Source organism: Pezoporus flaviventris, unplaced genomic scaffold, assembly GCF_033815535.1.
Source record: "Pezoporus flaviventris isolate CSIRO_AGI_PZ_B2104156 unplaced genomic scaffold, CSIRO_AGI_Pfla_v1 ptg000002l, whole genome shotgun sequence".
Taxonomy (NCBI): Eukaryota; Metazoa; Chordata; class Aves; order Psittaciformes; family Psittacidae; genus Pezoporus; species Pezoporus flaviventris.
In genome coordinates this window covers 92,699,172-92,712,408 of record NW_026892550.1, presented here as the reverse complement: position 1 = coordinate 92,712,408, position 13,237 = coordinate 92,699,172, and the positions used below count along the sequence as shown (strand labels likewise).

At 43.0% G+C, this 13,237-nt stretch overlaps 1 protein-coding gene across 1 annotated transcript; it reads right to left on the bottom strand.

The window, feature by feature from the left end:
- Positions 1-609: 609 nt before the first annotated feature.
- On the bottom strand, positions 610-12,914 carry CSF2RB (colony stimulating factor 2 receptor subunit beta). The gene is made up of 14 exons (XM_061445144.1): positions 12,736-12,914; positions 11,772-11,867; positions 10,742-10,868; positions 8,602-8,786; positions 8,147-8,295; positions 7,176-7,347; positions 6,947-7,079; positions 6,685-6,845; positions 5,930-6,075; positions 5,652-5,826; positions 4,998-5,088; positions 4,668-4,737; positions 3,265-3,368; positions 610-2,981 (listed from the first exon to the last, which is right to left on the bottom strand). Exons 2-14 carry the CDS (start codon positions 11,839-11,841, stop codon positions 1,787-1,789), a joined length of 2,778 nt encoding a protein of 925 aa, XP_061301128.1. The 5' UTR covers positions 11,842-11,867; positions 12,736-12,914; the 3' UTR covers positions 610-1,786.
- Between the last annotated feature and the right edge of the window lie 323 nt (positions 12,915-13,237).

Here is a 13,237-nt window from a genome sequence, read left to right as displayed (position 1 = left end):
TTCTTCCACAAGCTATTATTCCTGATTAATAAAACCACAGCAATTCAGGGTCTAACAAAATGATGCATATCAAAAATATGAATCCAGATACCAAATTTGCATATGAATTTGAATATCTCCTTTTAGTACCTGCCTAGATAGAGTGCAGTCATACAGCCTGGAAGAAATTGTTTGTGCTACTCAGAAAAGGCCGAAGAAGAGACTAGCAAAAAAATCCACTGATTAGGAAAGGACTAAATTGAAAATCCCTTGAAGTGTTCGTCGGTGTTCTCTATCAGAGACTGCAACTGCTTGCCTTTTGCTATGAAGAACACCAAGCTGAATTTGCTCACCTTTCAGATTTGGAATGGTACTTAGAAAGATTTAAATTCTGAAAAAAAATACAATGCATTTTACTGCAATTCTGAATCAGCCCTGTCCCATTACCCCAGCAGGAGGAATCAGCTGGCACAAACACAAAGCTCCTTCCCATTATCTCTGTGAAATAATACGGCAAAATCAGGAGGAAACATCCTACCTCACAGGTGACATAGCCGAAGCTACAGAACTTTTTGAGGCCAGATCAGTTGAGCTAATAGTAATGATATCGTAACCACAATGCCCTTAACATATGGAAGGGAACATTTATAGGAAGAAATAATATTTTTTATTAGTACACACATTATAATTGAAAAAAGAAACACGATTTTTTGGAATGCAAGCCCCCCTTCAGCTATGAAACCAAAGCCTTTTACTTATCACACAGTGGCAGCTCAGAACAAATGCTCTTACTTTGCACCACTTTCTTTACAGCAGAACGGGGGGAAAAAATGGCTCCTCTTTCTCAACACAGCTTTTTTCTCAGAAGAAGAAAAAATGAAAAGAAGAATATAAATAGAGTAATTATATCATGCATAAACACCCAATGAACTTAAAGGAAAATACAGTACTTTAACACTTAGAAATAGAGAAACCCCAGCAGATAGAGACTTGTGCACCTTCACAACATTTCTTACCTGTCATTTTCTGTTACCTGCCCCCTTCTCCTCCACTCACTGCGCACTGTGAGCCCTTGGATTTTCTTTCAGTAATGTATTGTTTCCCTCATGGTTCTCTACAGCCTACTTTATGTATCCCAGTAACGTTCTTTATGTATCCCAGTAATGTTCTCTTCTTACCCTTAGAATATTCCATACTCAACTTTAACATTGAGAAAGGTGTCCTGGACTTCAACAATTTTTTCTCATTTTTTATTTACCCTTCTATTACTGTCTGGTTTTCTTTCACCTTAGACAATACCCATTTCATGCCGGTAGTGGAAAGGTAGAGATATGGAAGCTCCTTGGTGACTCTAAGATCTATTTTATACAACACAGAAGTTCAACAAAATTGCTCTCAAGAATATAAGTTTCCTTCCAAGGTTTCCAAGCCTGTCTTCTTCTGATAACATTTTATGCTGCTAAGTCTGCATTTCCTGCCTCCAAGTTTTGCCTCAGGCAATCTGGTACCATTGCAAGATGACTGTGATCTGTCACAGGATCATGAGGAGGATAAAATGCTCTTTGTGGATAAGACAGAAAGTTTGCAAAAATACCAAAGGGCAATATTTGGATTGTCTTCCATGCCAAATCTGTGAAGGTCATTGAGAAGGATATTGAGCTACTTCAGGCCTTTCAACACATTGCACTGGAAGCTCAAAGAGGGAACTGGTATTTATTTATTCCTAGGTTTGGGGGTTCATTTCCATCAGGTAATTGGAACTTTTTTCAGTTACCTGTATCTTTGGTATTCATTAACATTTGCCCATTTAATGGGTTTCTGTGATCCCCAAAGATTGCTGCCAGGAAAAGTAATCATCTGATTTCAGGTTTTTGAAAAGCTGAATAGCCTGCATTTTTGATACAGCCTTTTCCCTGCCAGTAATGGATTCATCATCAGATACAGACTTCTCAGGTGGTGTCTTGACTTCAGAAAGTTTCTTGACTTGGTGGTCTTCCTGACTGACATCCATCTTCCCACTGGGTTTTAAGCTGTGGAAGCAATAGTCACCAACCTGACAGAGGAAAACTGGCTCAGTGCTGTCAGGGTTTAACACCACCAAGTTACCCCCTGATAAAAGCTGCTTTTTGGGAAGATCATTTCCCTTCTGTAGGACAGGCAAACAAGTCTTTGTGGGATCTGAATGTCCATGGACATCTACAGGGACAGCAAGATAGTCTCCAAATGTATCCGGGTGCAATTCAGGAGAAGAGGTTGGTGACTGACCTGAAAATGGGGCCATGACACCGGATTTCCCAGGAGAAGACTCATGGCCAGAGCAGTCACTGGGGCTCTGGGACTCCTTTGAGTCAAAGGGCAGCTCCCCAGCAGTGACGAGCGGTGGATGAGTGGAGCCGCTGGCTGATGGCAGTGACAGGCTCTCTGTGGTGATGTACTCCAAGGGGCACAGCTGAGGAGATGTGATACAGCCAAGAGCCTCTGGAGATTTCTGTTCTTTTCTCACTTTTGTGCCTTCCCCACAGGCTGGTGGAGCTGGTGAGACTTCTTCCTCATCATCGGGGTGTTGCATCATTTCCTTCTCAGCTGGGAGCAGGAAGGGCTGTGGAGGACCTTTTCCTGGCTGGTTTTGCCTCTGTGGAGACTGTGGATAGTCTTCCTTTGGTAGGGTCACATACTGAAGGGAAACTGATTTCTCACGAAGTCCCACTGGGTCCTTTTCCAAGGTCTGATGCATATCGGGCTGGGAGGACGCCACAGGGCAGTACAAGTACGGACCATTGAAAGCCAAGCAACGGATTGCTGCCTGGGAAGCAATACCTGCATCAGCACTACTCCTCCTTGAAACAGGAAAGGAATGAAGAACAGCCTGACTCGAGCAGACAACTAGGGCATGCTCTGTCTCATTTAAAGCATGGTATGAGTTTTGTAGGTCCAGTGCCACAGGGGAAATATCTGTCTTTTTAGCCTGCTCTTCAGGAGACTCTGTCAAAGTCTTCATCTGCCTAAATGTGGGAAAGTTCAAAGTTGCTCATGAGAGGTATTATTGTGGTAAACATCAAATATAAAACAAGTTTAGTTGAAAAGACACACAGTTACACATAGGGTTAGGAAAAAATCTTTCTTGGAGAAGCAGACTAATCCACATAGCAAAAAATTGTATCCCCTGCCCAAAATCAACTTGAATAGAGTTTCTAGTGACAGAACATTTGATTATATCCTGCCATGACTTAGGGAGCTCTTCGAGACTCTCAGCCACAGTGTCACTGTAATGTGCTGTTCACTTACTTGTCCACAACTTGAAGGAAGCTAGCCTGCTCCATCTTCTCTGAAAGACTGCATTTGTTGAAGTCCAGCTGGCTGCTTGTTGGCCTGTGTCCTAAATGCACTTTCTGAAAATGAAAAAGCAGACATGGCAAAAGAGCAGTGTCTCACTGGCAGTAGAATCAAGAACCATGGACAAGGAAAACAAAAAGGAGAGCCTATAGCATCTGGCAACAAGGATACAGCTCCACTAGAAGGTGTGTTCTGTTTTCCAGAAGTCGCTTACTTCAAACCTATATTGCCTTACCAGTGACCAAACTACAAGTCCTCAGTGAGTCAAAAAGGAAAGATGCCCTCCCAGTCTTGTTATGTGTGAACAGAGAAGGACTAGTAGGAGGTGTGATGGTAGGTGGCTCTCTTGGCCACAGTGATCATGAATGATCGAGTTTAAAATTTTCAGAGTAATAAGAAAAAGGACAGCACAGTTGCTACCCGGATTTCAAGACAACAAAATGTAAGCTATTTGGGGAGCTACTTTAAAGTCTTCTCTAGGAATCTACTTTTGAGGGCTTATGAGTCCACAAGTGAGAGCCAGTTTTAGAATCCACCTTTTAAAAGCACAGTGGTACTGCCTCATAAGTCAAGCAAGTGGGCCAGACAACCACCTAGTCTGAACAGGGAATTACTTCTGGAGACCAAGAGGAAAAAGAAATTGTATGATCTGTGGAAGCAAGGTCAAACTTCACAGGAAGATTACAGAGCTGTTGTTCATATGTGCGGGGAGAAAGCATGAAAGGCCAAAGCTCCAAGAGCTGAAGCTGGCCAGTGTTGTATCAGACAACAAGAAGGGCTTTTTTAAGTACGTTACTAGCAAAAGGAGATCTAAAGAAAACATTAGACCAATATCTGTTGATGATGGTTACCTGACTAATAGGGATGATGAAAAAGCAGAGGCATTCAATGGATTATTTTGCCTCAGTCTTTAATAATACTGATAGACCTTTGGCTGTCTAGTTCTCTGAGTCAGAGGACCATGAGTGTGGGAACAGTGACTTTCTGCTTGTGGACACTGAAACCCTAAGGGACTGACTGTATCAGCTGAATGTTCGTAAGTCCATGGGTTTGATGGGATTCATCCTAGAGTTCTGAAGGACCTAGTGGATGTTACAGCAGGACCCCTCTTGATCATCTACCAAAGGTCTTTATGAGTCTGATGGTTCCTGCTGCCTTGAAGCTAGACTTCTTCGTCTAGCAGTAGACTTTGTGTTGTGCTTGACTTATGTTGAATATGACCAGAACTTCTCTAATAATAAGGCATAGACTAAAGAAAATACCTTTTCATTGTGGAGAGAGTAAGAGTTCCTAAGAATATCTGAAGTCCTGAAATAGAGAAATAATGAACCCTTCAAGGTACAGGTCCTTCTTACCCCCAGGTAGCTCTGGATCAGGAGACTTTTGCTGGGGTTTGGAATCTTCTCCTCCCACATTTTCTTCTTCCTGCAACAAAACAAAGTTTTCCAGATTTGCTTCTCAACATTCAACCATAATAGATTGCACCCCAAACACCAAGCTGCTCTGCACAGCAAGACACTGCCAGCACCCAGCTCTCACCCTTGCACAGACATGCACAAGGCTGCCCATTGCACACCAAGGCACATCTCCAAATAGACTTCTCTCTCATGGGGGACAAGAAGTACCTCAGCCTTTATGCCACCCACATGGCCAGCACACTGCTAACCCTCACAACACAAGCTTACCTGAGGAAACACTTATAGCTGCAATAAGCAGCTGTTAGCAAAGTGATGATGAGAGCTGGGAGCATCACTGGGAGAACCACTGGTGGCAAAACTGAAACAGAGAAAAGAGAAATAGGTATCCACCTTCAAAGTGGCGGCTTCCCATTACAGGTTTTCACTCTGGTGTGGACATTCTGCCTCCAAGTCCAGAAACAGCAAAAATAAGTAAAGATTTCATCTCCAGTAGGCTCTACTGTGTGCTTTATGCAATCTTATAGTCACTCTACAGTATAAAAGACTTGATGGCTTATAGTCCGTCTTCCTGCAGTCTTGGGCTCTTCAATCACTGATAGCAGAATGGACTGCTCGAATCAGAAAACAAGGATGATCTTTTGGTCAGGATCTTTGCTTGATTCTCTGTTTGGAAAACTGTACTCACCTTGTATGAGAGAAGTAGCAAAAAAGCTTAAAAGGTCATTCCTACTCAGCTCCTTCATTTACACTGCTGCTGTTCTGCAAGGATGCAGACAGAACAGCCACTTTGTTAAGCAGCCCCAGATAGCTCATGTCTGGACCTAACTTTAACCACCGCTGAGATAATGTAGTTTTCTATAGAGATATTTCAGCCATTTACAGCCCACAAAACCTTATTGAAGCAGCCTGCATGAAAAGTACCATTCTCAGTCTTCCAGGTGAACTCCTCACTCCATTCACTCCAAGGCCCCTCGTAATCCAGAGGTGTATTCACCCTTGCACGCATTCTCCCCCTATATTCTGTAGAAGATGACAACATCTGCAGGGTGAAGATGAAGGGAGGTTCATCATTGTTGATATTTAACTTCTGGAGAGTCTGGGAAGAAAAAAGAAGCACAAATGGTGAAGGTGAGAGAAACCATCTTTCCCATTTGTCCAGTAAAGAGAAATCCAGGCCTCCTGCACTTTCTAAGACTTACCTTTTTATGTTGATTGTTTTCCCAGTACTCAACTTGGTATCTCTGTTTTATGAAGTTGTATCTCAAAGTGTGTTTTATCCAGCTCAGTTCATACTCTTTGTTCTCTGTCGCTGTAACTGATACATTTGCAGGTGGCAGCACCTTAACTGGAACACATAGAATGCATCAGGGTATTTACCAACGTATCGGTCCAGCACTTCCTTTCACCACTGTGAGCAATTTCCAGAGACTGAAAACAATTTTGTTTCATGCAGTGTAGGAGGTCTCAGCCTTTTAACACTTCTTAATTCCCTGCATCTTCATTTTCTAGTCAAATACATAAACCAATAGGCCACTAAATAGCAGAAAATCCATATCCATTAATGCTGACAGCACTCCCTGCGTACAGAAAAGCAGCAAAGCAATATTTGAAACATCTGTGCTGGTCCACCACATTTACAGAGATTTCCAGCTCTCTGAGAGCTACTGCCTGATATTTTCTCCCACTGCAGGAGCATTCCCAGCTTTAGTCTATGAAAAGAGCACCAAGTACCTCCAGATACACCCAGGCAGAGATGATCCACCTAACAAACCTTATTCAGCAGAGGAGTCCTACCCCATCCAGTGCCTCCAGAGTCCAGTTCCTTTCATCAGTCCCAGTCTTTTCCTCTTCCCACCTGCTTCTCCCCATGACCAGTGTTCTCAGCCACACTCACCCAGACAGGCATGTCTCCAAGAAACAGCCAGCAAATGTAAGAAACAATACAGCAACTCACTGCTCTTGTAGGCTTCAAACACTTTCTCCTCCGTCTTGACCCGGACAGACACATGGTACTGGCTCTGACTGCTGTAGTTGCTAACAGGGATCTCACAGCTTTGGACCACATATGGAACATGAGGCAAAGCCTTCTCATGCACAGGAGAGCATTCCTCTTCTCTGAGGGGAGAAAAAGAGGTTGTGCTGAGACTGGGGGAATGGGATAGAGCAGAAAGTTCATGGGAGAGGCACAGACATGCTGCCATGGGCCAAGCACATACTCTGATGTCGGAGTGGCCCTAAAGAACAAGCCAAAGAGGAGAGAGGTAGTGATCACTTTCTTCACTTCCCAGCTGCAGGTCAGAGTATCTGCACCATTGAAGAGGCAGCGAAGGTTCCTGGGCTGAAGGTCACCTTCAGAGAAGATGAGAGCAAGGTAAGGGACAGGGAAGGTCTGGCTTCTCAACCAATGCTTCCACCCCTGCATAGCCCCACTCCATCCCATGTTACCTTCAGGGGTCTCCCATGACACCTTCGTGCTCCACTCGCTGTACTTCCCAGAGAAGCCGCTGTCTCGCCCTGGTCTGGCTCGCACACGGGCAGCGTAGCTGCTCCCTGGGACAAGGTCCTTGTGGCTGAGATGGCACCGTGTGGTGTTGGAGAGCAAGAGCGAGGCAGCTTTCTGTTGTAGGGGGAAAGGTTGGAGAGTGGGGAGGGAGGATATTGGAGAGTTGGGGAATGGAAGAGTGGAGGGAAGACAGGGAAAGAGAGAAACTGCCACGCTGCACCTCCAAGTAGTGCCTCAGATGATGGTCCATGCACATGCTGCCATGCAGTGCTCCCTGCTCTCATACTAGAGAGGCTTCAGCGTGCATGCTGTCAGCATGGCACAGGCAGTACCCTGATCATGCAGAGTCCAAATCATATTCTGCACTAGCTACACAAGTTCATAACTGACAACTGATCAGTGCAGAATTCTATGGCAATCTGACCAAGATACTTCACTTAAAAACTAAAGGTCACACTGACAGGTACAGAACAGAAACATAAGCACATGAGGGGAAACGATAGGGCAAAGAATAAGGACTCTTAAAAACTGAAGACCAAAACATATCCTTCTGAAAAGGGAAGCAGCTTCAAATGCATTTTGCCATTTTCTCACATGAACCCACAAGCTTCTATTGGACTGTGATTTAATTCCATTTGAGAGGGATTCAGGGCAAAACCAATTTCAAATCAAACCCCAAGTGCAGTGCATTTTTGTCAGTGAAGAACAGATCTTTGCACTCAGCTCAGGACAAATGGTGTTTCACTGGGTAAGTCTCTTGCAAACAGAAAGACAGCCCCTTCTGCCTGACCTGAAACTACCTTTGTGGCATCTCCTCATAGTGCCTGAGAATGGAAAGGCCGTTCATTTGCACAACTTCTACCGTAGGCTCCTTACTGCCCAAAGCAGGACAGCCCAGCTCCTCCGCTCTTACCTCCCAGGGCTCCCAGTCCCTCTTGTAGGTGACTTCATACTCCAGTGTGTTGCCCAGCCCTTGGCTTCCATCAGCGGCTTTCCAGGTCAGCAAGAAGTCTCCTGATGTCATCAAGCTGACCGAGAGGTTTTGAGGTGGGAGGGTCTGAACTGGTGAAGGTACAACCCATGAGAGGAGATAGTGAGGACAAGGACATGAAGAGGAGAAGAAAACACCTAGGTAAGCTTCTCTATTTCCAGAATGTTTTATCCCCGCCACGCCAAGTACTTCCTGCTTGAGTTTCCCCTCCAGCTCCAGATTCTCCCCTAATCTTGCCCTCTCCCTTCCCCACCCCATCCTCTCAACGTGGAACTCTTTGGCAGTTTTCACAATGGAAGTGGAATTCACTTTCTGATTGAAACGCAAGGATCCCTAATGTTCATTGGAAAAATGAGAATCTGGTCTTTAATGCTTACCATTTTGGAAAAGATCAAGAGTAAGTTCTGCTTGAAGCATCTTGCTAGGTTTGAAGCTGTAAGTATAATTCACTCCTATTCCAAAATCGTCTGTAGCGTTACAACAAACCCAGTGCACATAGGAGTCTGGCACTTCATATAAGTCATTTTCTCTCTGGTGTTTGCAGAACATTTCCTTGTTGTTCCTGTGTATAGAAAAAGTGATCTATAAAGATCTGATTCAGAGACCTATAGTTAATGCTAAATTAAGTGCTAGAAACCAATTCCATTCCATTCTGTTATAATTTACTCATATCCTCTTTTCATTGTATCTATTAGTCCTGTTTTGCTTAACACCAGCGTTTTTGTCAAATGCCATCCCATTTCAAGGTTGTGCAGCAGAATGTTATCTTCTGGTACCAGTCTATTTTTGTTATTTGTTTAGCCTAACTCCACATAATCTCATAGGTTTTGTGCGAGGAAATGAAAAATAATGTCATGGAAATGCACCTTTTATCGGGAGTGAAACACAGTGAAGTCTCTGATGATCCTTATCTTCTTGAAGATGTTCATTTTGCAGTCCCAGAAAGGCACTTAGAAAACTTTCTGCAGCCAGAATGTGCTTCTGTATCCTCAGCAGTTCTGCTCTGCCAAGGGACCTTACTTATTCATTAAGGATCCCAGCCAGAATGTTAATCATTCTTTTAGATAGCCTTTCTCCAGGCCAAGGAGTATCATGAAAATTAGAAGCAATATTTTAAAATAGGCAGGAGAGGATAAGCTTTGTGTGCTTGCAGTAGCCTGAGCTGCTGGAGAGATGTGTGGCTTCTTTTGTGCCCTCTGGAATCTTGTTTGTGCTGGTGGCTTCATGCCCAGCATATTAGATTGTTCCAGTTCAGATGAGAAACATTAAGTTGTGCATATCTAAAGCCAAATATTGTCTTCCAGGATAGGATAGAGTCTCCTAGCCGGCTATATGTCAGCAAACGTTATTCAGTGCTATTGCTATTTTTAAAACTTGGGTATTAGCAAGGAAAACAGGGATATATTCCTGAAGTATGGGTGGGACTGACCCTACATGTGCATACCCTTAAATAAGATTCAGCCCATGGGTCGTGAAGTCCTGAATATATTTCTATCTATTCATCATCAGCACCTTATGGTTTGGAATTTAGTCAACTATTCTTCATCTGTGAGCTGTCCTTGTTTAACCATTGGCCATTTTGATTTCAGCTGTGTGACTGTCCACTCTTAATACCTGCTTGTCTGATTAATTCACTTCAGTCATGTTTCCTGCATGAGCCACACACTCCCATCATGCAACGATATTCCAGAAAATCTTCCAAGGGTCCAAGTAATTTTATATCATCTTTTCATAGAAGCATTAGCTTCAAGGCCCTGTTCCAAAGATCTCAGATTCTTTCAGCTCTATCAATTCTCTCTTCTTTACAATAAAATCAAGAGTTCTTTCTCTTTCCTTTCCTTCCTGTATCCCCAGACTCTAACACATTTTCCTCTCAGCTTTCCTTCTTTGTCTTCCTTTCTGCCATGACTATTCCTCCCTCTCTGTCCTTTCTTATCCTCACAACTGATAGTCTGGTGATGCGTTTCCCTTTTTATAAGGAAACAGATGTGACAGAGAGATACTGTCATAAACGTATCAGTATCTCTGGGAGGAAAAGCGATACCACAGATGATCTTACCAGTCTTGTCTATCTCACAGACACAGAGCCTATACATGTTTCTCAGAAGTGATCAAAACCATACTCTCAGTGATGTTCCTAAATGGGAAAAACAACAGGAGGAATGTCTCCTCCCTTTTAGGTTTATAAACAACACTCAGGCTTATACTTGTTCTGACACCATCTTCTCCACTCCACTAATATTAACCTATCTGCCCCACCTTACTTCATATCTATGATCCCTCAACAAAATTATGGGAAAGTAACAGTAAAGGTTATTAGAATAACTTCACTAGCACACCCTATCCATTCCTCCCTTCCTAGAAGAGGACTCATAAGAAGGCATAACTGTTACTTTAATCCAGTGAGAGAGAGGTGGCCATACTTTCTGAAAACCTGACTGCTGGTCCCCAGGATTCCAAGTTGTAGCCAATTTCCCTTTGGACTTTTATCCAGCACAGTACTTTCCAGGTACTTACATTATAATATCCCTTTGGTAAAGCATCATACCAACAAGGGCATGAGCCTCTGAATGCTCCATCCAGGTACAGGTCACCTGTGAGTTGTAGTCATTGTAGCAGCTTAGGCTTTTCATAGGGATGGTCTCTGAGAAAGGATTCAGGAAAAAAAGATATAGTGATTTCAAATGTAAATAGTGACATTTTCTCTGAATTTGATATCTGTGCTGCGCTATTGGGATATGACCTCTGGATGACAGAGATGTCAACATGCACACATTAGTCTGATCTCACAAATAATTTTTCTTGAGAACTGCTATCAGCTTGGTTGAGGGGCTTTTTACAGGCAAAAAAGGGAAGTAAGGGAAAGGAATGAGAAGGGAGGGGAGGGAAGAGGAGGGGAGGGAGAAAGAAGAACAAGAAAAAAAAACAAGAGAAAGAAAAAGAGCGAAAGAAAAAGAGCAAAAGAAAACAAAATAATGAAAGAACGAAATAAGAGAAAAGGAGAAAGAGAAGAAGAGAAAAGGAGAAGTATCTCTCATTGTGTCAGAAGAGGAACAACATTAAACGTAGAAACACAAGCAATGAGTATGCATATGGTCTCTGTCAGAAATTCCACAAGAAGAAAATAAAGTCATCTGGGTGCTGCTGTTGGTACCCACCTGCATCCCAGCCCTTGTCTTGTGTCTGTCCACTTGTCTCCACTCCTGTACACCGGCATCTGAATCATACAGCCCTTCATTTTCCTATGTTTTCTCTATCAGGGTCTATTCTTCCTTCCTATTTACTCATTACCAGTCAGCTTGTTCATCTCATCTATTTGTCCAGTATTTCACATATCCATACCACCAATACACATTGTGATGACTTGTCTGCACATGCACCTGCTACCCCCTGGTTTTGATCAAGATCTACAGCATAGAAGATGGTGGTAGAAGGAAGCAGAAAAGCAAGCAGAAAATGAGGGAAAGCATAAGCTGAAAGAAGGAGACAAATACAAAAAGAAAGGCAATAATGTGTGGATAAAAGAAAAGATAAATTTTAAACTCACCTCTAGTGTCTTGGACACTGAAGGCCAAATACAGGTTCAGGAGAAGGATGAAAATCTCTTTCATGTTCATACTGTCCTTTGCGTACAAGCTTGATCCTAATTCAGAACATAATTGTTTTCATTGCCCTCTGGTTACTCTCTTGCTCTGCTTATTGTGGAGCTTCTTGTTTTCATTTCACATAAACAGAAGTAAAACTAAATTAGGGAACTTTTTTAGGCTTCATGTTGGAGTGACATTTAGAAGTAACTGCTACCAAGTATTGATTGTAGGACAAAATCCATCTTTTCCTATGGCGTGAGCTTGCAATATGAGCAAAGAATGAAGAAGTAAATGCACATTTTCAAGGAAATACAGGGATTCTTTTAGCTGAGTAGCAACTAGAAATAATCCTGAAGAGAACTCAGCCTTGAAATTGACTCATCCTCCTGCTCTTCATGCCTAAAGCCTTCCCAATGAACAGAAATGGTGTTCTGGTTTTTTACCTTTCCTTAATAGTCTGATTCCCAGCCACATAGCTCTTGGAAAGTATAAGGGTTGAGTTTCCATATTCATTCACTTTCAGATTTCTCTTCAACATGCTAATTTTTCACTTGCTCCCCAAACAAGTTGCAGTTTGTAGAAATAGCAGCAGGGTAGACTGAGTGGTTCAAAGACCATGGACTACACTGTTTGATATTGGAACTTCAAGTCCTTTTGGTCATCTCTCACTGCTCTCTTAAAACAGACCACCCTACTCAAGTATGCTACAGAGCCGAAACTCTTTTAACTTTAGGGGAGCATCAGAAAATCTCCTTTTAAATTCCTATTGACCTTCAGACTCCTGAATGCCTCTTCCTTACACCAGAACAGCTGGCTGAGCCTTGAATACTCATTACAGCTAAGAAACCCTGTAATGACTCAAAAGCTGTTGTATGACAACAGACTGTCATTTTGCTTTCCCCAGGGACGAAGCAGTTCCCTTACCTGGATCCAGAGCTCTCTGTGAGGAAGGTGATTCCTCAACCTGGTGAGTGACTCTCCCTGTCCAGCCTCCCCTCACAGCATCAGAATCCTCTGATGCAGAAACCAGGAAAACCACAACTGGAGGCAGAAGGTATACACCAACCACAGGCTTTTCTTGGCAAGGAGGTCTCCAAAATAGCTGTTACCTCTTCTGTGCACCTCAAATGTCACTTTTAAAGAAGCAGACCACACCCTTTCAAGGAAAGCCTGTGTAATTGCCCGTGAAATAGGAAGTCGCACTTCCTATTTTATAGCCCCCAAAGCACTTACTTAGATGGAGCTGTTTAACTGGGAAGGGAGGGGAAGGAAGCTTGTCATTGCCCATCTGCATGTTAACAGCTACCACATCATGGGACTATGTAGTTTCAGATAAAAAAGAGGATTGACTGAAGCAGAAGTGAGAAAGATTAAGAAAAATTTCTCTGCTTTTTGCTCTGGTGCTGCTCTTGCTTTACTCTAGGGC

Bases quoted from the DNA above. Each gene is read 5' to 3' on its own strand.
- CSF2RB (XM_061445144.1), bottom strand. From the start codon at position 11,841: ATGAACATGAAAGAGATTTTCATCCTTCTCCTGAACCTGTATTTGGCC. The intron at 8,787-10,741 runs GTAAGTACCTGG...TTCTATACACAG, and splicing joins TACCAAAGGGATATTATAAT to GAACAACAAGGAAATGTTCT. The intron at 6,846-6,946 runs GTATGTGCTTGG...TTCTCCCCTCAG, and splicing joins AGGGCCACTCCGACATCAGA to AGAAGAGGAATGCTCTCCTG.